The following is a 22,701-nucleotide window of genomic DNA, read 5'->3' on the forward strand; positions in this document are numbered from 1 at the left end:
TGGCGTGAAGCACCTGCACTTCAGGCAGCCCGAGAGGCGGAAACCCACTCCGCCGGCGAGGACTTCAGCCATGGACAGCCTCCTGAGTCTGCTGGACGTGTCCTTTGGCGGTCTGCTGAGCGGTGAGGGTGCCGAAGAGCAGCAGAATTCGATAGAATCGAATGGCTTGGATGGAAATGTCAAGGGCGGGGACAAGAGGCAAGCGAGAATCCTTCAGGACACTTAAGAATATTGAATTGATGACTGGCGAATTCGATTCATAAGCCAGAGATTTGTCGAAGAAAAATGGTCCTTCTCTCCAAAGAAGAGTGTTGTAAGAGCTCTCAACAATCCTTAAAATGACGTGTCATCGCCTGCAGAGCGTTGAAATCTGTTCTGAAGAATGCAAACTTCGATTTAAACACTTTTTTTTTGCAAAATTTGGCCTTTCAAATTTTCACGCGTCAATTTTTGGGCTCGAAAACTCAATAAGAATTGTTTCAAAATAACCACATTTGAATGAAATAATTCATTGGTAATTCGAATTGCGATAAACAAAACTCAAAAGTGGTTAAAATAACACAAATTACGCTATATTTATTCAACTAAAGCCCAAAGCTTGTTGATTAAATTCAAAATGTTGCCACAATTCCATAAACCGAGCCCATGAATTGCACCTGACCAAAGACAGTGTCAACATATTGACCAAAATTGGCCCAAAATAATCCCTTTGGCGCTCCAATAAACTTATTGATGGCATTATGAGCCATAAGTGGGTATTTTCCGCATGAAATCCCAGGGGAAAAATCAATGCCGTGGGCATTTTGGAGATGGCTTATGTGGATCGAGTTCGCCAAAATGCACGAGAGTTCCCGTGTAAATTATTGAGATGGCTCAATTGTCGGCTCACATTTATGCCTAATGTTGAAAATTAATTTTGTCCCCAGTATTTGAGCAATGCCTAAACCAGATTGGATATCATCAGTGACGGCAAATTGTGTTGTCCGCAGTCAATTTAGATCAAAATTCTGTACATTTGATTGTTATTTGAGTGTGTTTTTGAGAAAGAATGCTTTTTATTTTCCTGAAATGTTTCAATACATGATAGACAATAACTTCATCTCTCAACTCGATAGATAAATGTGTTTTTTTAATTGCTCTCTCTCTCTCTTAACATTTTTTTCACGATTAATACATTGATTTTCTATATATAATTATTATATAATTATGTTCTATTACTTAATGATTTCTTCTCATGTATTCTATAATTCATAATAGAGAAATACTTTGTCAAGTGTTTTTTTTTCCTTATACTTTTACAACGTAAATATATATGTATATGTAAATTTGAAAATTTTTATCACAGATATATTTAAAAAGAATTCCCGCAAATTTCTTCCATCTCGAAAGGACTTATCAACATTCCTAAATTTCTCTTCATTTCTCATTCTTATCTTCAACAAACTACTGTGCGTGGGTGGGGGAAAAACTTTCTTCCTTTTGTGCATTGCGCTTCTGGAGACTTTTTTCTAGCATTCCCTCACAATTCTCCCGGAAAATGCCACAATGCGAAAAGTGTTAAAGATGAGAACTTTTTATTTTACTCTTTCAAAAGCCTTTTGCAACTTTTCATTTTCCCCAAAACATTCCTCATCTCTCACTGAAAGAGATATTCGATGTCGTGCGATAAAAGAACATTTTTGGCACTTCTGCCAGGCATTCGCGGAAAAAGGGGTGGAAAAACGTATGTGTGTGTGTGTGAGAGAGATAAATTTGAATAAGAGGCGAAAATACGGTTTTCACTCTCCGTTTTTGGGATGCAAACACTGCATGCCACGTAAATTAATATTGTTGGCAAAAGGTAAGAAAATTTTCTGCATAAATAAATATTCAAATTCTCACGTCTCTCTGTGTGAGAATTTTATGTGTGAAACACTTTCTCATTCATGTCCTCCAGACATGATATTTTCCCTCTCCTTCATCTCATGACTCTCGTTATGGGCATGAGAATCACTCTTAAAAGCTCCTCGCACTTGCCTTCGTGTTGCTCTAATTAGGACAAAGAATGATCCCCGGGACAGTTAATAACAATACACGAGACTTACGTCGTTATTCCCACCCTTCAGCACCGGATGGAAGCCGGTGGATTCGCTCCTCCTATAAATAAATTTTCCTCTGCTTTACCTCCGACTCATTAATTAATTCTCTCATGTAGAATAAAATACGATGGAGACACACAAAGGAGAGCCCATAAAAATAGCCTTAACTCTTGTTGGGGGGTTGAAGTCTATGGGTTTGCTTGCGCCCATAAACTCCGGGTTTAAACCTCAATCTCGTCCAAGCACTCGCCCATCTTCGGCCACTTTATCATTTATTTACAGGGATTATTGGCCAATTAAAGTGGAAACAGTGGTTCTGTGGTGGGAGAGAATGAATGTACATCTCTGGTAATTGCAAGCTTTTGCTCCTCATGTGGCAAGCACAGTGCAGTCCAGAGGTAATTACACCCGAAAGTGTTTTGGTGATTCGGAGCAATTATTCCGATTAAATTTTCATGCGGAAATTGCTTTAAGATAGTCATTAAGAAGCATATAAATAAAACATACTGGCAAATAAACTTACTAAGAGCGTTCTTACCTCTGGAAACAAAGTTATAAAATGCGAGCTTTTAAGCTACATGACTAAGAGGTCGTTAAAAAGAAGTCTGTTGTCACTGTTTTTGCGAAATTCACGCAATGCTTAGTCACACTGAAACTGCCGATTTATACGAAAAAAAACAGACATAACGCTCTTGATAAAGGCAGATTCCAGAGATTGAGGCCTAATCCCTCGACCTATGATCAACTTAACTTACAAATCTACCTTCTGTCTACTTTAGGGATTACAAAACATACTCAAATACTCCTTAAAACACTACAGGATGACATATAAGACAATCTTATCCGCGCAAGCGGCTCTTAGGGGTCTCTCTGCGCCTTGTGCGGCTTCGCCACGAAGGCCTGCAGGCTGAAGTATCGGGGTGTGTCCTCGGGCGTGACACTGGTGATGTGGTGAAATTGACACGGATTGGAGATTTGCGATTTGGGTGGCAGCTGAAAGGCTTTCACCTTCTTTGGCGGCTTTCGCTTTCTGCCAGGTGTGCTGAGGGCGATGTTTTCCGGGTCACTGATCAGCCTCTCGATGCACAGCCACAATTCCCGGGCCGCCTGACTAGAGTCGAAGCTGAATCCAATGATTTTCCGATGGTCTGCAAAGCCATGAGGAATTCATTAGTATCAAAATCACTGTTATTCTGCCTATTTCTCTGCTCCGTTTTTTGCGCGGGAATAATTAATGTTCTCGTGTTTCATGCAATCGCGATTTTCCACACATTTCATGATGATTTTCTTTTTCTGCCATGGAATTTATTAAGAGCATTTGTTTACACATTTTTTCACAATTTCTTGACTGACAAACAGTATTTACAGCCATAATTCGTGTTAAAATGAACGGAAATTAGAGAAAATCACCAGCGAGCACAATATGCTGAAGAAACCACGTTTTCCAGCAGAGATACTGCTGGGAAAATGTGCTCAACTTGGAATAGAATGTTGAGCTGTTTTTAATCTTCAGTTAATTGCGTTCTTCAATTTATTTCAACACATTTCTGATCATTTTTGAGCTCTTTTAATCTTCAATTGAACACTTTTAGTCCTTATCAGATGGAGTAAATATTTTCATATTATTCTGTATTTCTGAGTGCAGAAACAGTAATTTGGTCAATTGGCGCAGAGAACGCGAGCGCCGCTAAGACACTATCCTAAATTTAGCGCTTTTTCGGCAGATTTCAGAGCACTTGCTAGAATGGGGCGAATTGCTCACCGGTTGAGAGACACATGGTGTGGAAAGCCGGGCCGGCGACCTTGTAGCTGGACAAGTTGTCGATTCTGTCGTTCCAGAGGGCGAAGCAGGAGCCCCGCTCAGTGAGGGTGAATGTGACGCGCGGGGTGTTTCTCGACTTGGCGGATCCTTTGTCGTGCAGCAGCACCGGGATGCCCGTGTAAATCAGCCGCCACTCATCCTTGCCCACGTTCTCGTACAAATTCGCCAGGGACGAACTGACGAAAATCTGCAAACAGAGCACATCACATGTGGAGTCGCTCAAATTGCACGCATTACTATGTAAATTTCATATAAAACATTAAATTAAATATTAACAATTCAATTTCCACCAGCTTCTCATGCTCGTGATGGGAATTCATGAGTCTGTCGAGGGATGCTCTAGTGTGGGGGAGTGAAGAAAAGAACCCCAATAGTGTTTATCTGCGGCGTAACTGTTGCTGGATGGAATATTCCAGAGTATTGGAAAATGCAGCGAAATCTCAAATATTTCCTACTAATTGTACTTGAGGGAAAGTTATCAGGCGCCTTTTTTTGCAATTCCTCAAGTTCTCTCTGGCGGCCAAACTATGCGCCTTTGCGTCTCGTGACAAGTGTGTAATAATTCACCATCTGGATACGCGCTATGAGTTTTCCTCTCAGTGTGTGTTTGCTCGTGAAATATCATCGCGAAATACCTATGATTACTTTCAGCACACTCAACTGCATCCAAATGCAAAATACCATTTCGCATTTGGTGCAAATTGTGTGTGAATTTCCAATTTAATTGTGCCATGAAGATGAATGGAGCATTTTTCCCAGCGAGCAATATGATTTCTTTTTCTCATTGATTTTGCCATAATTCACCGCGGGTAAGAATGACACAAACAAGCGCCCATTGCTGCCCATATGCAGTGCATATATTTTCCTTTCAGTCCAGCTCAACACAGGAAAAGTGTGCGCCTTTTTTCCATCGAGCAAATAAATCTCTGCCGTAGCGAAAGAGTAACGACTTTTCTTTGCCTTATTGAGAGCATCGGCTTTTTGTTCTATTCTGGGCCACATGATATTATATGCGCTTATAGTCATAGAAAAAGGCGATGCTTTTCCTGCGTGGAAAAAAACGCCACGATAAGGTGCTGATAAATAGACCTTATCTGGCGCGGAGTAAATAAACGTTATCACTTTCGTGAATGCTGATAGCGAAAACATATAATTCAGCCAAGAGTGTGTTTCACACACAGTTTTAATTTTAATTACATTACGCTCGGCAATGATGCATTTTCTGGGTCACATGGAAGGTGTGGATCTTTTTCAGCTGCAACATTGAAGAAACTTCCACGGACTGAGAAGAAAACAATCAATGAAAGTGGCTCGGAATGAAACATTAATTCAATTATTAAATGAAATTGCATTTGAATTGTGCAGAAAACACCGTAAAATGCCTCACTTATCGCGAAAGCATCACTGCGGATGGCGTTCTGCGAAGCAGAGATGCGCGCACTGATTGTAGGAATTTTTGCTATAAACTTAAATCACTGGGCAAAACAAGAAGCAATTAGGAAAGAAAAATATAATTTTATTTAATAGAGTCATCAAAATTTGCACTCAACATATTAAAGGAAAAACAAGAGAGTTTAAAATTAAAATGTTATGCAAATATTCTTTGTGTGTTTCTTCAAGGAATTTCCCTACATTTTCTTCCTCGCGGTAAATAGTGAATATTAATCTTAGAGTGTTTTCAATGTATTTTTCACACTTTGTTTACGCATGATTCGTAAACTTGGTAAACTTTCGTTCACATCTCTTTTCATTTGTGAAAGAAGTGTGAGATGAAGAAATTCTATTGGGAAAAACTTACGAGATTTCCATTCCGCAGTGTTTTTCTCAATTTCCATCATAAGCACCATCAGAATGGCAAAAGAAGAGGTTGAGAAAGAATTTCCCGCGCAAAACTGGAGCATTTTCCACACTGGGAAGGGAGAAAATTGCGTACAGCGAAAGCCGTCTTTGAAAATTCCTCAAATTTCACGAGTGCCTCAGAAACATTACCTATTAATCCACATGGATCATTTGAATGATAAATGTTGCGGTGGGAAAAGCGCAAAAGAAATTTGTCACAGAAAACTTTCTGTGTGAAAATCTTCCCCAAAAAACCCTCTGGGCGGAAGTTGTGCAGGCAAATTGAAGTCTGCCTAAATCAATAAAGTGCGACGTAAGATGTAAAAATCCAGCTAAACCACCATATAAAAAGGCATGTTGAGTGTGATAAAACCGACAACACATTTTGCATGAGTAAACATTTTATCGCGCGCACCCACATGATATTGAGAAATTGTTGACACAATTGATTCCCAATGGAAATGGAATTTTCCCGCGTCACTCGTGTGAATGCGTAAGCAAATTCATTTAATATTGTAGCGAGATTAATTGAATTTAATTTTGGCCCCGGGAAAGTGCGTTTTTCTTCCACCCAATAATTGCGCCCAACACTTGCGCGCGCCAAATTCGCGTGAAGAGAGATGAAAGAGAGCCCAAATTGTAGCATAAATCGCCAGACATGGGCGGATAAATGTTTATAATTTCATTTCGCCATTCACAGACGAAGATTAATTAATTAATTTTGCAGAATGGCCACAACGCGCTCCTCCATGAGGTCACATTGAGCCTCCAGTGCTGCGTTTTGCGTCTATTTTCGGGACACACACCATCAGAAGTCCACGAGAGACACTGTGCAGCGCTTTATGGGTTGGCTTTTGTGTACAATAAAGTGTATTTTCACGGTCGATGCTGTAAACAATCAATCTTTATGTGTCTAGCGGAGATATGTTGCTGAGCGCTCACAAGAGGCCAAGAGTGCTCTCGAAGGGCGATGTCTGGAAATCCAATTCATTTTGTTGATTGACTTGAGAAAATTTGCACACAACAAGTCATGTCTCATGGGAAGGATTGTCTGCTAAACACAATTCGATGGCAGGATGGGAAACCAGGAAGACCTTCTGCACACTTGTCCAAGTCAAAGGCGTCTCTGCTGGTTTCCGTGATGCTCAGTGTTCATAAAATGAATTCCCATTCGATTCCGAAGTGATCATAATTCTTAGTAAACAAACATTTGGTATTTTTATCACGATAAACCGTTGGATTTTCCAGATAGACTTCATCAGAAATATTTTGAATAACATGTGCCAAGTGAGATGCTTCCCAATGTCGCACTCACCTCAGTTCCCAGGCCGCTGAAGAAACTCTCCACTTGGGCTTTCTCGCTGTCTCCAAGAATGCCACTGTTGTCCGAACTGATGGAGTCATCTGGGTTCGAGTCGGTGTGAATAAACAGTCCATTAACGCGCCTCAGGGCCAAATTCGACTGATCTCCCGATTCGGGATCTATGCTCCAGTCCTGGGCGGCTTCGCAGATCTCTGAGCCTTCGGAGGAGTCGCTCGGTGGGGCGCTGTCGCCAACTGAGCCCAGGCGACGCCGGACGTGAGACATCTGAATATAGGAAGAGCGATATTAGCTGAAAGTTTGGTCAGCTCGTGGGCGCATTTGCCACAGGAAAATTCAATTAGGTGTCTATTAATTCAATTTTCAGCGCGCCAGTGAGAGATAAACTCCTCAACAATGTTATCTTGTAAGTTAGCAGCACACCACACCTTTATTTGATTAAATACTCAGGCCATGGAACTAAATATATCAAAGCACTCATTCATTGCTTTGGCCTCTCGTGTGGGAAATGGAGGGAAAGCCTTGACTCATTTCGGATATTGGACAATGGCTTGGGATTCTCCGGAGAAATCTCCCTGATGGGTTCTATACAGAATGGAATATTCCCAGATATGGAGTGGCTTTTAAGCCGGTTTGCGTAATTGGTAAAGATTGATTTTTCAAAACAATACGAATTCCTCAAACTTTCCATGCGCCTTTTGAATAGCGCGATTCATCTGGAACTTGCTCAACTCCCCCAAAATTCCCAATGATCGCATTGACCGAATGAAATTGAATTGTTGACCTCAAACATATTTTCCTTTCCACACACCCAAAACAACAGAGAGCTGAAATTTCCCACAGAACTTCTCCGCAAAAAGGCAGAGCTGAAGTGCAGACAATGTTTGCAGTGTTGGTGAAGCTCATCAGTGTCTCATCAATAAATTAATACGCCAATTAATTCCCAGTATTAAGCGTGCAATTTTCATCATTCACTCCATTATTCAGCGATTCCCAATTCACGCAGGTGATTGACACAATTTCATCGAGGTAATTCACATGGTCACCCATGTGAATCTTCCCCGAAATCAGCTTCCCGTGGGGAGATTGCTGTGCCCATTCAAGTGGAGACAATGCGATTTGAGAGCAAGTTTGATCAAATTTCACGCTTGACGAAATCCACTATAGATAGTGATAAAATTGCCCTCCCCTTATGTTTTTGAACTCCGTCTCTTTGTCCATAAATTCACTCCTCATCTTATCTTTCTCTCCTTCTCTCGGTGAACCCCTTTCGCTGAGTGGAGTGGATGAAAAACTCGAGATTCTTGCTCAGCCCCGGGGGAGCGGAGATTCTTCAGGGATGTTTTTCACTTTATCAAATTCTACTGGAGTGAAAAGAGTGTCCTGAACAAACATCGTGAGACATATCCTAAAATTTACGTCAAGTTGTGGATAAAGAATGAGAATTTATGTTGACGTCTTGACAGCCAAACAACCGTATAATACTCTCGAGATTTGACGATTGTCGTCAGCGTTGTGGAAAAGGTGAGAAGATAGCTCTGACTAAGCTATGACCACTCAGGCTATTTGCAATCTCTTCCACTATATTTTCCATAGTGAAAATAACATCCAATGCACGGAGTTTTTTTTCTCCTCCAACTGCGACTACAACTTTTCCTGCTTGTCAATGGGAAAAAATGGGCATGTTTGCTCTCAGTTCAGAAAAAGTGTGAACGCAGACGAAGCTGACCAATTGATTTCACTCTATGAATTTTTCCGCTTGGAAGGAAATCAATATTTGCCTAGGACTTTTCCCTTTTGCCATGATGCAAAAGCAAACTTCTCCACCTAAGTTGGGAATGTGAAATTTTTTTTAGCAAAACCACCACTTTTCCAGGGGATAGTTTTGCCGTGGCGAAATACAGAGTCTTTCTCTCATGCAAAGAACATAAAGCTCTCGGGTAGAAACAGTGGGGCTTCTTTTTTTGTCAGTGAATAAACATTGCATGGAATCGTCATCTGTGGAAAATGTAACACTTGACGAATGTGTGGGAACGGCAATGACAAAACACGGAGAAGGATGTGTTACATTATCTCTGTGTCATTTTTGCCACCGCCCACAGAACCGCACAAAGCCGCCATATCAATAGAACCGGCGTCCCGAATGGAAGACTTTCCGCAGGGCGTTTGAAAGGAGCGACAGTGAGGATAAAAGATCAAAAATGCCAGACTCCCACTCACTGAATTTCCATTCCTTTCAATTTTATTAAAAACCACGCAACGATGCACTGAAAGGATTTTCCGTCTGTTCATCTCATCTCGTAAATGATCTCGTCGTTTGCGAACATGCATGCGACGCTGTAATGCTGTCATTTAAATGCATTTCTTTCACGTTACGTGTGGGAGTTGGTCAGCAGAGGTACGTTTAGAGATTTGTGACATAAATTTGGGAAATCACTTCATCTGCATAAGGTTCAATAATCAGCGAAAAGCAGTAAATTTTCCACTCTTCAAATCCCTTTTAGTCTTGGATTTACGTCTGCAAAACGTGTCATGTGAATATACTTTTCGAATTGTAGTCATTTTATTTATGCTACTATCTTAACGACCAATTTCCTGTAGGCTCTTTAAAGTGTAATTTAAAGTGCAAAATACCCCGACAAAATGCCATCAAACAAGTTGTTATTGCACAGTCTTTAAGAAATTCATAGGCCATTTTGTAGACAGGTAAAAATATTACACATTTTCTTTAGCAATAAATTTACATAACGCATTAAAGCTGTCTCGTGCGTTCGTGAAGCCCTTTCCGGAGGGGCGGGGACAAGAGTCGAGCACCTTAGAAATGTGGAAAAGGTGTCACAAAGCCACAAAAACAAACTGTAATAGAAATTTTCCCTCTATTTGCTTACTGATGTTTTCTACGAATCTGTGACAAGTTATTTTGCGGTTTCGACCTGAGCAATTGCAAAGCTCTTTGACCACTCTTTCATGCCTTTCGACATTGCACAGCGCAATTTTCTCCGCCTCGCCCCTCGGCGGTAATGATAATTTTAATGTCTTTCTCATTGCAAAGTGTTTATTGTTGTAATTCTGCTTCATTGTGCGTCCGAGGCGAAGGTGAGAATGGTAGAAATTTTTGTCTTGTATCATTTTTTCCGTCTTACATTGCTCAATGAGTAAAGGAGGCAAATTTTGCCGCTTCACTGCACGTACACATAAATATGCGCATAATCAATCACAGAATATTGCAAGATGTGTACATTTGTATGATCGATTATTGTAATAAGATAAATGAGAGGGACCCTTTGAGTGTGTGTGAGAGAGAGAAAAAGCACACACGATTTCCACCAATCAACAATTTGTGTTGGCAAATAAAACATTTACATATAAAATCCCAGTGGATTACAAAATTCCCGGATAATTTCTGCGCAAGTTTCCTATATTGTTCAATTAATCCAAATCAAAATTTTCCTCGCTTTTTGGTTAACAATTAGCACGCACAAGAGCTTACGAATTTATGCAAAATTACATAAATTTTTGATTTGATTTTTAATTTGGGAAAAAAACAACATCGACAAATTGCCAACAAAATAAACTCTCTTCCCTAAACATATCGATCGATTTGGTGATTGTGAAAAACTCGGAATATTCAATAATATTCAATGACTCGTCATGGTTTTTCTCCCGCATTTGCGGAGCGAAAAAAAATACACTCAAGGAAAATTACTTTTAGAGAAATAAAATCCGACAGCAAGCACGGAATGTTTTCGTGCGCCAAATGAGCAATTCAAGTGGAAATTAAAGTGGAAAAAATTGGCACAAAAGTCTCAAAGTCAAGGTTTCCACTCTTCGTGACTTTTACGTAAGACTGCCAATATTTACTGATGGCAGCTCGTATGGTCAAACAGATGCTGAACAGATGAGAGAATATTGCTTTCCCAGACTGATTCATCAGCATACATTTATTCATGAGCGCCAGCACCTTTTCCCAGGAGGCTCAATTCAGGCATTCTCCAGCTCGATCAGGTGCAGAGCAAACATTTTCCCCACCCAGAATCATTGATCAATGACTCGTGCTTTATACCCTCAATAATTTCCCACCGAAAGCCCCATACAGTATTTGATGTGGAGCCGAAAATGAAATGGCATTTGATGCAAAATGATATTGAATATTTTATGCCGGCGCAATTTCCGTCTCTGGATAATCTCGCCAATTGCGAAAAATCCACACTGTCTGAGGGGTTAATTGCTCAACAATTTTCACGCGGTCGCTGCCCCGCGACAAATTAATTTTCTACCGTGGTGCTGAAAGCTCGAATTGCAAAATGATTCAATATTCAAAAATATTGATTTTCCAAACGTGGAATTCCATGGAAATTCACAGCTTGAAGCGCGAGTGAGTCAGAGAAGTGTGAGATTATTTTTAGCGATGAATCTCTCCTGTTGATCTTGAAATTTAACATCTCTCGCTGTGCACAGAGCAGTTTTTGTGCAATGGCACTATTTGCCATTAAATTAAAACTTTTAATTGAAAATGCAAATGACTGTAAATCAGTGTTCGAAGCGTTAATGCATTAAAATGATTTTAAAACACATATTTTATGGCATAGTCAATTTTTCTATAGGAAAATTACAAGCTCTTCTCACTCTTCTTCTCACACTCAACAAATCATAATTGCGCGTCTCTCAACTGAAGCACTGCGAATGGCGGAAAATAGCAATGCTTTTAAGCCATCAATAAACCCCATCATCACTGAGCTAATCGCGTGTACTTTCCACACAATCTCCCTAAAATATCCGCACAACAGAAATGTCATAGTTGCGCACCTTTTCTCACCAAGGAAGTCAAGATGGAGACTTTATGGTGTAATTTTATTTAATTAAAAATTTCTCCAACAATGCATTTAGATTGATGGATACAGAGAAGCACTTTTTCTCTGGTGCGTCTCAGAGACACGCTATATTTCTCTACCTGTAAGCGAGAAGAAAAAACAACTTCTTTTTCTCATAATTGTGGTACACAATAAATATTGTAGATTGCATTAATATTCGCTACAATAAATGGTGAAATGCCGTGTGCAGTTAGTTTGTCTCTTTCGCGGGAAGATTTTTGCCGCAGCCAAATAGCGGTGGTTATTCAACAATTACAACATTTTGTCTGTGAGCTTTCTTGTGCTCCTTTTCTTCGCCTCCTATGACTGCGGAGAAATTGTGTATCTTGCGATTGATCATCATTTGGGCTCATCTCGAAATATATCGCGTATTACTCAATTTTCCCCCTTTTGAATGGCATTTTTTGCCTGATCACTGATCAAATAAGCTCGCGCTCTTCCGCACGATCATCTGTGGACAGATTTGGGCGGGCATTCACTTCCGGTCTATCGGCTGCTGTTTGAATTATTATTGCTACAGAGTGGCTCACAGATGGCCCAATTGCTCAGATAATCGACTCTTGTTCGATCTCTAGCGGCACATTGGACATCATTTGTCATTGGTGTGATCGTGAATAAATGTGCCATTAGTGTCTGTGGAGAAAATTGAATTTCTCAAGGTGCTTTGTCTCTATTTAACCTTCCAAGTGCGTGAGGACAGACAGAATGACAACATTTGCACGTCGAGCCCGCATTTCGTCGCTGGCGCTGAACGATTGCATTGTTCTGGAGGGCCGTCCGTGCAGAATAGCGGAAAAATACCCGAATGGCTACAACAAACTCTTCATCGCTGCCATGGACCTCTTCACAGGCGAATGGTGAGAGACTTTCATTTCAGCTGGTCTCAATTTGCCACACATTTTCACCCGCTTTTCACCCTCTCCCGCCAAAGTTACGAGCGCAACATTGATGTGAGGGAGCGATTCGACGTGCCGCACGTCTTCAGGGTGCACTACAAGCTCGTGAACATCTCCGAGGACGGCCAAGTGACTCTTCTGAGCCGCAGCGGAGCCATAAGGAGTGGCCTGAAGCTGCCCAACAGTGAGCTGGGCGAGACGATCAAGAGGCAATTCAATGAGCTCCTTAAGGAGGGCGGACTCGATGTAATGATGCATGAAATTCCAGCACGATCTCACATGCTTATCTCTCAAGACAGTTCGAATTCAACAACAACTTTCAGGTGACGGTGACGCAGTCAATGGGCGAGGAGCACATCACGTCCTTCGGCGTCTGGGAGGATGACGCCTAAGAGCCATCACGTGCACCGGTTCATCAATAATGACTCAATTTCCCCGCCATTTCCACGCCAAATTGCATCCACCTCGTCATCTTCTGACTGCGAGTCTCACTGCGAACTCTTGTGCCATATTTTAAAGAGGTGTGATAATATTGAAAAAATAAATAAAGCACTAAATGACTGTGTGTTTTTCACACAATACAATCGTTTTTTGCCGCTGTCTCCGGGCGATTACAGTACGTGGTCAGTAGATTGTTCCCCTGCCGCTTATTTACTTTCCATCCACTGTATTTGGAAAGCCCAATGGCAATAATTTCAGTGCGAGAATCCAGAAATATAATATAACAAGTGTGACTGCGATTATTCAACGCGAGTAGTGTTGAATATGTAATGTAAGATTAAATAAACACCATAAAAGATTAACGATATATTCTCGGAAAAATTCCCATCTCGCTAAAAATGGCCTGAGTGGCTATTTATTGTTTAATTTCCGGGATTAATTAAAATATTACAATTTTCCCTTTGATCCTTCGCCGGCGCAAATTGCTGCGCGCCCAAAAGGTAACGCGCCAAAAAGATGTTTTGGCAATTTAAAAAACAAAATTACACTCGCGAGCAAGGCGTTAACTGTGCTCGGGTCATTTCCGTGCCAGCAATTTCTCATAACAATCCCACCCAAAAAGAGTGTGTAAAGCCAGTTCTGTGTGCCCTCATATGTGACAAATAAAGGGAGACCCCGATGACCCAAATTGCGTGAAGCACCGAATTTATATTCACGCCAGAGTGGGTGAATCGTCATCATTGAAAACATATCCCGGGTGTAATTAATTCCAAATTGAATTATTATTCGGGTAGACGAGAAAAAGCCTCCGACATCTGTGGCCGATGGGTTTGTTGGCATAATTTGGCATTTCTGAATAAAATAATTGGCCAAATAATTCATTCGGGCATAACTTTTCCCGCAACTCCCATCGATTGTGCTTGCACACAAGTTCTTTTCGCCCAGAGTCTCATGCCGTGAAAAGTGCTGCCGGAGGAAATTGCCCTTTGCCCAAGCTCATATGTGTAAAATATGCGAATATCTAATGGCAGAACATGCTACGTAATGCGTTCCAGAACAGCCCCTAATTTACGCTTTGCAGGTCAAGTGTGAAAAGGCTTGGCGCAGAGTTGAGAGGAAAAGCGTGCATGGGAATGTTTCTAGTTATGCTTAACAGGTGGGCGAGTGAAACATGGTGAAAAAAGGATTTTAAGCAGATTTGAGCAAGGAGGGATGAAAAGAGGAATTTTCAGCCAAATATTTCAGAGGATTTTCCCTTCAGACGATGATGTGATTAATCAGACTCTGTATTTGAGCATCTTTTGTGCTTATATCCAACATCTAAGCTCCTCTCAACTCATCTTCTCATGCACAGACAGAGAAGTGATTGGGCTGGAAAGAAGCATGATAGCTTCATCAAATTATTCCCCTGCACCCTCATACATATTGTCCACGCGGGTTTAACATGAAATATTACTTTAAGTGCCACATCATTAATACACTCTTCGAGAACAATGAACTCTTCCAGCGTTGCATTAAGACACAGAGTGTAATGTTTGAGTGCGTCCGCGACGAACAATTAAGTTTCTCTGAATTTGCTGCATTCCGCCTAATTTGAATAAATTACGATGGAATTCCGAATTGAATAATTTAAGCTTGTATCGTGATTGCATTGAGTGAAAGAGAACCGCTTTTTGCCGGTGTGCAAGTGTTTTTTTTTGGAATTATCGCACCAATCGGAAGGTGAAAAGACATGAAATATTGTGCGACTGGAGAGTCAATGGAAGTCATTAAAAGTGGGATACTTTCTCTTGTCCGCATCTTCAAAAGATGCCCCAACTTTTGGTCATCTCATTTTCGCCATACTGCAAATGGGACAAAGTTATCTCAGTGGGTCGGATTTTGCAACTTTGAAAATTAAACCAACTTTTCCCTCCCCCGCCCAGTGAAATTGGATGGAAAAACTTCTTCTGCCAGAACACACGAATGGCCCAGGAAAACTATAACATTGCGTGGATTGTCAGAAAATCTCACAGCGATTCATATCAATATTCGCTCATATTGCCACGAAGACAGAGTGAATGATGGTGAGATATTGAAATATGACTTCACTCCAATATTTTCCACATCATTTTATATAAGTTTCCTTGCTTACTTCCTCCAGAGACGTGCCTGTGTGTCAGGAATTCATATATTCATAAGGGAGAGAAACTTTCAAAAGTATTGCGCTTTCAGAAACGACTCACACACACAGTACCCCGAAATTCTTCGAGATCACTTATGAAAGCGCAATGGAATTTAATCAAAAAGCAAGTGGACTCAGAGATATGCTGTCAAGTGTAAAATAAATCTCAAAGTGAGTGTGTCAACAAAAAGAGATAAACAAATGTTGAAACCTGATAATTTCTCCCAATGCGCCTCAAATTTACTTTTACTATTTACTTAATCGCAAGAAATCGTAAAATTCGTTACCATTTATCACTCCATTGGACGCATAACAGTCGTTTAGACATGGGAAAACCTCAAGCTGACTTTTTCCTCACTTTCTGCCAATTTAAATGTCTCCACATTATTGCCTCGAAGATTTCCTCACTGCAATTTGCAGTCAAATGCAATTTCCCTATGGTGAAAAATTCAATAAGAACACCCTCTGGAAATATTTTCCCATAGCATTTTGTGGTTTCCATTATGGGATGGAGAGGGAGGGGTGGGCGAGAAAATGGGGAAAATTCAAGGCAGGATAGAAAGAAAATTGTAGGGCATTATCGGTCATATCGCATTTACGATAATTTTTATTTGATGTGATAAATTGTATCCTATCGAGGTCTGCAATCGAAACCCTCGCAATTCTTAGTCGCCCTTCGGCATGTGGAAATACAGAGTTGAAAGGGAAAATCCACATGGCATACATATGAAAAGCGCACAAAAGGGGAGCTCTTATCAGCAGTGATTTCCCCACAAAAGCCCCACACACTCACATTAATGCAAATTGCACCACTAAATTGACTACATTGAGGAAAAGTCACAAAGTTTCAGCACAATAGAGTTGCAATATTTGATGATTTCTGCATCTAAAGCACTTCTGTTTGCAAATGACGTCTTTGCGGGTGTTTCTGCTGACCTTCGCGTCTATTTTCACAAAACCACCGATGGAAATGCATTATATAGAGGAGTGTTGGACTCTGAACACAGTAAAATAAACAACACGCGCTGTTTTCTTTTGTATAACAACAAAGAAACTTTCATCAACTCATTCATGAGGTTGATTTTTTAAAACTGAGAGCAATTTCATAGCGATAGATGTTTGTGAAATCAATAGCTTAAGTAAATTTCCATCTCATATTCGCCTGCCTCTCCCCTGTGAAATAAATTGTATATATTGAAATAAACTTTTCCATCTATTGTCGTGCGCAGTGAAATTTGATAGGAATATTTTGGGAATTTGCAGCAGACATGAAATCGAAATAACTTTGGGAAAAGAGGTGAATTTGTACTTTATCAAATTCAGAGAAAAACCCAAATGGGGAATGGATCAATTTCAAGGTGTCGCACACCTCTTCCCTACCTGTTATTATAACTTTGGAGCACCTGGTGCAAACAGATGGTGTCTCTTTGGCAAACAAAGCCCAACCAGCAGCATCTGCTTCCACCGAGAGATTGGTCACGAATTTCACTGGGTATAACATTGAATTTCGGCTGAGTCTGCATGTGAAACCTCACACTGGAAAGGCTGCGAATAATCGCTTGTGGGTCGCGTTTCACAACAATCCTCTCTCGCCCAGTTGAATTCGAGAAGTTTCCAGCCAATTTTGGCGCGCAAAATGGCCAAGTGTTGAATTGTACTTTGCAAGTTTGTTGAACTACACTCTTTTTTCTCTGCCCGTGACAAACAGGGGATGGAAATGGTGGAAAGAGTGCGATATCAAATCACATCTATTGTGACAAATTCCGTCCTGAAAGTGCCAAAGTTTATTGTTCCATCCAACAGCAAAATGCGCACAGCGGGAGATGAAGAAAAAGACGAGATTTGCAGCGTCTCTCTTTTGCACTTGAACCATCCGCCCAGGGAGAAGGAAAGCAAAGTGTATGACAGCATAAATTTATCATGTTCCGTAGCGCGACTTCGGCAAAGACTTGCATGACGACATTCACATATGAAAGTCGTTGTCTCCTGGGCCACAACCAAAATATTCGTCGCTCCGGGCGATCAGGCTGTCCATCGAGCTCTTTCGCGCGTGCATAAAATATTCATGGGGTTCTGCACTGAATCTCTCTCTCTCTCCCCGAGCCGTGGTCAAAAAACGCCGCCCAAAACGTGTTTGCGGATAAAAGTTTATGTATCGAGAATGGTCCTCTTGCTGCACACACAAAATGTAATTGCCATGATTGTGTTCCGTCTCTCGCAGCTGTCATTTCAATTTGAACTCAATTAATAAAATGCAAAAATTACAGTGTCGCCAGAAAAAGCGCGCGACGCCCGAGCATGAGAAATTGCATGGATTGGCGAGAAAAGGGCGCAATGTTCCATGAACTTGGCGATAGTGCATCAACATTGCACTGAAGAGAATGCCAAGTGCACTGAAATCTTGTAGTAGTTCAGGTTCAGAACACTCAATCACTCATCGAAAGACGTTTATTTTATGCAAATTTGAGAAAACAGTGCAAACTTCTCCCAAAATTTACCCCAAATTCACATCCAGAGTGCCTCGAGTGTTGTTAAGAAATTGCATAATTATGCTAATGCACGCTTTGTTTGATTAGAATCCATTTGGAAAAATTTATGACTTTCACAAAACTTCGCTGGAAATTTCAGTGTTTTTCTCAGTGCACAACAAGAAGCGACTAAAAGCCATAAAATGATGCACTCAGAACGACGAATGGTTGAAAAATGATGAGCTAAACCGCGCGTCTCTTTGTGAATGGGAAACAAGAGGAAACTGCAGAGAATGCAACAGAAATAAAACAATTCCCTCGCGTCCAGGCATCATCGTTCCCCAATGAAACTCTGCAGAATTACCATATAATTAAAAGATGGCTCCGGAATTTTTGCCCGCATTCAAGTTGAGATTTCTTGGAAGTTTCATGGGATTATATTCGTGTGTCCGCCGCTTGACCACTTCTAAGAAAGACACCACCAAAAAGTTTCAACTGTGCAAATCTCTTCCGTGCGGATTATTGTACGATCACAGCGCGCTGAATGCATAAGAATTAGCAATTTTATGAAAGAGAACTTGACTTAAATCCCCCATCCAGTGCTGTGGGATTTTCTGCAAGACAGCACGACAAAATTGCAACTCCAAGAGTCATTCTCAATCACGCAAACGCTCCTGCAGAACGGAAATAGTGAAGTCCCACGGTGGCGGAATTAGCATTAATCTAATTTTCAGTCTGAAACTTTTATCAGCATTCACCTTTTGTTGCACAGACAAAGACAGAGTGGAGCTTAAAGTCACCCTCGGACGGTTTATGTCGCGAGAGAGTCCACTTTAGTCACATATTAAATTATTGGCGCAATTTTGGGGACTCCGTACGAGCGATAAAATTTATGTGGTAAATGATAAAAGTGTGCTGATATTGGGGTTTTTCGCTGTGAAAAAGTTAGGACACTTAGCATCCCTCCGAGGGCGGATATTAGAGGAAATTTCTATTCCAGAAGATTATCCTTTTATGGTAACGTCATTATTGACCTCCAAAATGCCTTTAATGGGGTGTGTAAATTGCTTCCAAGTCGACTTGGAGGGATAAAAGATAAAATGACGCTGTCAATTTGACGGCAATTCTGCCGAAAAACGAAGTAACACAGGGGAATTTTAAGCGCAATTCCCAAAAATGTCCTGCATAGGAAATGGGAAGAGAGATAGTGAAAAGTTTTAGCAAGTTTTGCATCGAGAGGAAATGGCCAGAGAGAGAGACATTCCTCCAGAGATTAGCATGGAAGTTGCCGAGAAGAGCTGTGGCGAGAATGAAAAATATCGTGTCTTATGCATGTGAAACTAATTTAGTCCGTTGTGGTTGCCTGGCCTCAACCTGAGCACACACACACACCTTGCATCCGGACGCCTTTCCGCACTCCCCAAGGGCCAAAAATGCTAATGGCCAAGGGGCAAATACAGCGCCTTAAATCTTTCAGTCAGTTGCTATCTCTTCACTTCTTTTCTAACATATCATCTAACCTTACTTCTTAAGGCTCTTAAGAGTGAAAAACAGCCAAAATATGAGCATAACAATGAACCCAAGAAGATTTTTCAAGATACTTCTGGAGAAATCAAAGTATTCACTCAGGAAACCCAGGAAAAACCCTTTTCAAGTGAATTGTTAGTTTATGAAATAGAGAGCAAGATTAGAAAATGAATTTACAAGTTATTTCACCAAAAACCAACTAAATATTTCCAGAAACTTGCTGATATCGATTTTATCACTCTTAAAATGATCTTGATAACAGCATTTAAAGGGCGTCTAAAGTTAAAAGTTAATATTTTTCTCAGCTTCTGCTGGGAAAATTTGCACTGAAGTCATCACCATAATATCTCCCCCTTGCTAGTGGCCAAAAAGTGCAGCTAGCGTGATGAGTTACCCAAAAATTCCTCTGCGGTTAGTCAGGGCTGTTTTTTCTGCGCTGCACCTGTGATTGACCCTGACAAAGGAGGAGCCCTTGCCTGACAGAGACTGATGAGGCCATGAGCCCGAGCCAGCGTCTAATGATCGCACGTCGGAAGAGAGGAAGAGCGATGAACAGCAGATTGCTGGCATTTTGATGTGTCCGATTCCCAATTAAATATCAATAATACCTCATCATCGACAGATGATGAGCTTAATAGATCGTGCGATTAAATGAGGTGTTTCACTATGACCAAAGCCGATTTGCGCCAAATCATTTCAACCTCTTTCGAGCTCTGAAATACGACTGGAATATTTGCATAATTGGCAAATTAATCTCGCGACAGTGTTGCGGAAATTTTTACCTCTTCAGCGCGTCTCAAGTGTTTTTGAGCACAGAAATTAATTTAACATTGTTGGTTTGAGATAAATTGCGTCATTCAGTCGCGAACTTCAAACATCTTCTTATGGCGAACGTGCTTTTCGGCGCGCGACTTTTCTTAGCAGAGTATAAAACAGGTATATAAGCGCGATTGAGTGACTAAGGCGGTCTTTAGTGTGTCGCTTCTTGGCTTTGGAGAAAATTTTTGCATGCGGCGTGTATATTTCTTCATCAGCCAGAGAGGAAATTAAACACGACCGTCAAATGTAGCATCTCGCTGATGATTAGGCGTACAAGTTGTTGGTACTTCAATAAATAACAGCGAAATGTCGCTTGAGGAAAAGTTCTGCCAATAGGCGCGCGAACAATGGCTCCGGGGAGGGGATTTGTGAAGAATTTCACCTTCTGACATCGACACCTTTAGCCCTCTTTTCTCTCATCTTCTGTGCACTAATCCCATCACGCCGAGGGGCTGATCAGTCTGGGAATTAGTGACGGTAATGATGATAAATAATTTCAAAATTCCTGTGAAAACACAGCCAATCTTAAGCTCTCAATGAAAACGCTGTAAGCTCTGCTCAAGAAGGGATTCAAGTGTGGAGGAAGATGAAAGGGTATCAATGCAGATCAAAGAGAGCAAACAGAGATTTTAAAGTAACTACATATATGATAAGTGGGAATTATGGGAAATTTCGAAATTACACATTAAAATTTTAGAATTCTCTCAATTTTATGTGACATACAGAATTTAGCATAGTGATGAAGTGAAACCAGAAACATTTCAAGTCACTTTTTCCCATACAATCCGCCCGACTTTCACTCAATGATAAGGCATTTTTTCAGAATATCACTTCAGCCTAAATAAAAAATGATCAGAAATTCTCGTTTTCTCTTGGCCCTGATGCGCTTCCATATATTGAACGCGTTAATGAAGATTTAAGAACAATTTCCAGGCGAACCACCTCCATTTACCTTAAGCACTGAGAAACACACAGTGAATTTCCCAATAAACAACACAGTTTCACGGTTGAAGTTAAGATTTTTCCTCTACATTTCCCACAGAAACCCCGAAAAGAGACTTCGCTTGCGTCACTGAGTCATTGATTTACCGTCAACAGCCGATAGTGTCATGAGGTATTTTCCCTCCCCGCCCGCAGGAGGGCTGATTTAATATCTGCGCTCGCCGGAAGGGATATAAATATTGTGTAATGTCACGAGAAGGAGCAGAGCCGAGAAAAAGGAGTGGTGAAAGGCCTTTTGTCTTGTATTCATTAACCCACTCAACGGTGAACGGCTCCTTTCAGCTCTTCCGCTCTCGATCATCCACTGTATCACAATCACCCGGAGAGGGTGAGTTTTTTCCCACATCAGAGACAGCGAGATTTGCACCAGCATCGAGAGTTATTTAGTGGAAATTATGTTGGGCAATTCAACTCAATTTTCACTGGCGACGAAGATTCCTCTGGGGCCGATTTGTACTTACAATTTATGGGGTTTAGCTGAAGATGCTCTCGGAATTCTTCTATATCACCCTCACTAATCCAGTCCACCAGCTGTGCTGCACTTGAGATCACTGGCACACACACACTTTCACTTGGCCACTTTCCACTTTCGGGAAAGCACTCGGGAAGCGGGAAAACTTTATCCACAGTTCGCGGGGATGAAATACTAGCGCCGACAGAAGCACGCCGATGAGAAGCGCTCGAAACTCCACGCGAGAATGAGTTGAGCGTTTCATGGCAGACTCTTCGAGGCTTTGCACCCAAGCCACGGCAGCCGAGTCTCTCCGAGAGCCGGAGAGAGACCGCGCCGAGCTGCTCAATGAAAGTGTGACGTCACGTACAGTTGGTGGTCGCCGCGGCGGAAAGGCAGCCAAGCGAGGCCACTTTTCACATGAGTTTCTACGCCCGGCATCGAAGGATAATAGACTGATGGTGGGAAGTGCTCTGCCAGATGCTCAAGATGCCCATGAAATGCTCTACTTTCCTGTGACACGGGAAAAATCACCCGAAAAGGATCACAGCTGTGCACTCGGAGAAAATGTGGGCAGCGTGGGAACGAAATCAGGAGGATTTAGAGAAGTTTTTATTTGTGATATTCTATAATAACAGACTTAAATAAAAATTTAATATGTGGTGTTGAGATACGTATTGTAGATATTTTTTACTTTGATTATCTTGAATCATTTCCTAAAGACCGTGTTTTTTTACGGTTTTGACACTGTTTTTCTAGGTTATGTTATGTTTTGATACCAAAAAACATTCCAAAATATCCAGTTTTTGCGTATGATCTGCAAATATTTCTTTTTCATACTGTAATAGAGCAATTTCCATGGCATAGAGACCTTGATTCAGGATGTTTAATATAAAAATTGTACTAAAGTCAAACATAACCTCCATTTTTTCTCTACAAACCGAGAAATTTTGAACTATTCAAACTCTAACCAAAACTCTTGAAGAACTCTTAAATGTATTC

The 22,701-nt window shown here is 41.0% G+C and overlaps 2 protein-coding genes across 2 annotated transcripts; one reads left to right on the forward strand and one right to left on the reverse strand.

Annotated features, from left to right (window-relative positions):
* Nucleotides 1-1,014: 1,014 nt before the first annotated feature.
* On the reverse strand, nt 1,015-21,935 carry LOC132262683 (uncharacterized). The gene is made up of 4 exons (XM_059762023.1): nt 21,710-21,935; nt 7,055-7,327; nt 3,841-4,087; nt 1,015-3,226 (listed from the first exon to the last, which is right to left on the reverse strand). Exons 2-4 carry the CDS (start codon nt 7,325-7,327, stop codon nt 2,937-2,939), a joined length of 810 nt encoding a protein of 269 aa, XP_059618006.1. The 5' UTR covers nt 21,710-21,935; the 3' UTR covers nt 1,015-2,936.
* On the forward strand, nt 12,301-13,388 carry LOC132262195 (eukaryotic translation initiation factor 5A-like). Its single transcript, XM_059761377.1, has 3 exons — nt 12,301-12,788; nt 12,863-13,073; nt 13,127-13,388. The coding sequence occupies exons 1-3, from the start codon at nt 12,637-12,639 to the stop codon at nt 13,217-13,219; spliced, it is 456 nt and encodes a 151-aa protein (XP_059617360.1). The 5' UTR covers nt 12,301-12,636; the 3' UTR covers nt 13,220-13,388.
* Nucleotides 21,936-22,701: the final 766 nt, after the last annotated feature.

The sequence above is a fragment of the Phlebotomus argentipes genome, unplaced genomic scaffold (assembly GCF_947086385.1).
Source record: "Phlebotomus argentipes unplaced genomic scaffold, Phlebotomus argentipes genome assembly contig_15, whole genome shotgun sequence".
Taxonomy (NCBI): Eukaryota; Metazoa; Arthropoda; class Insecta; order Diptera; family Psychodidae; genus Phlebotomus; species Phlebotomus argentipes.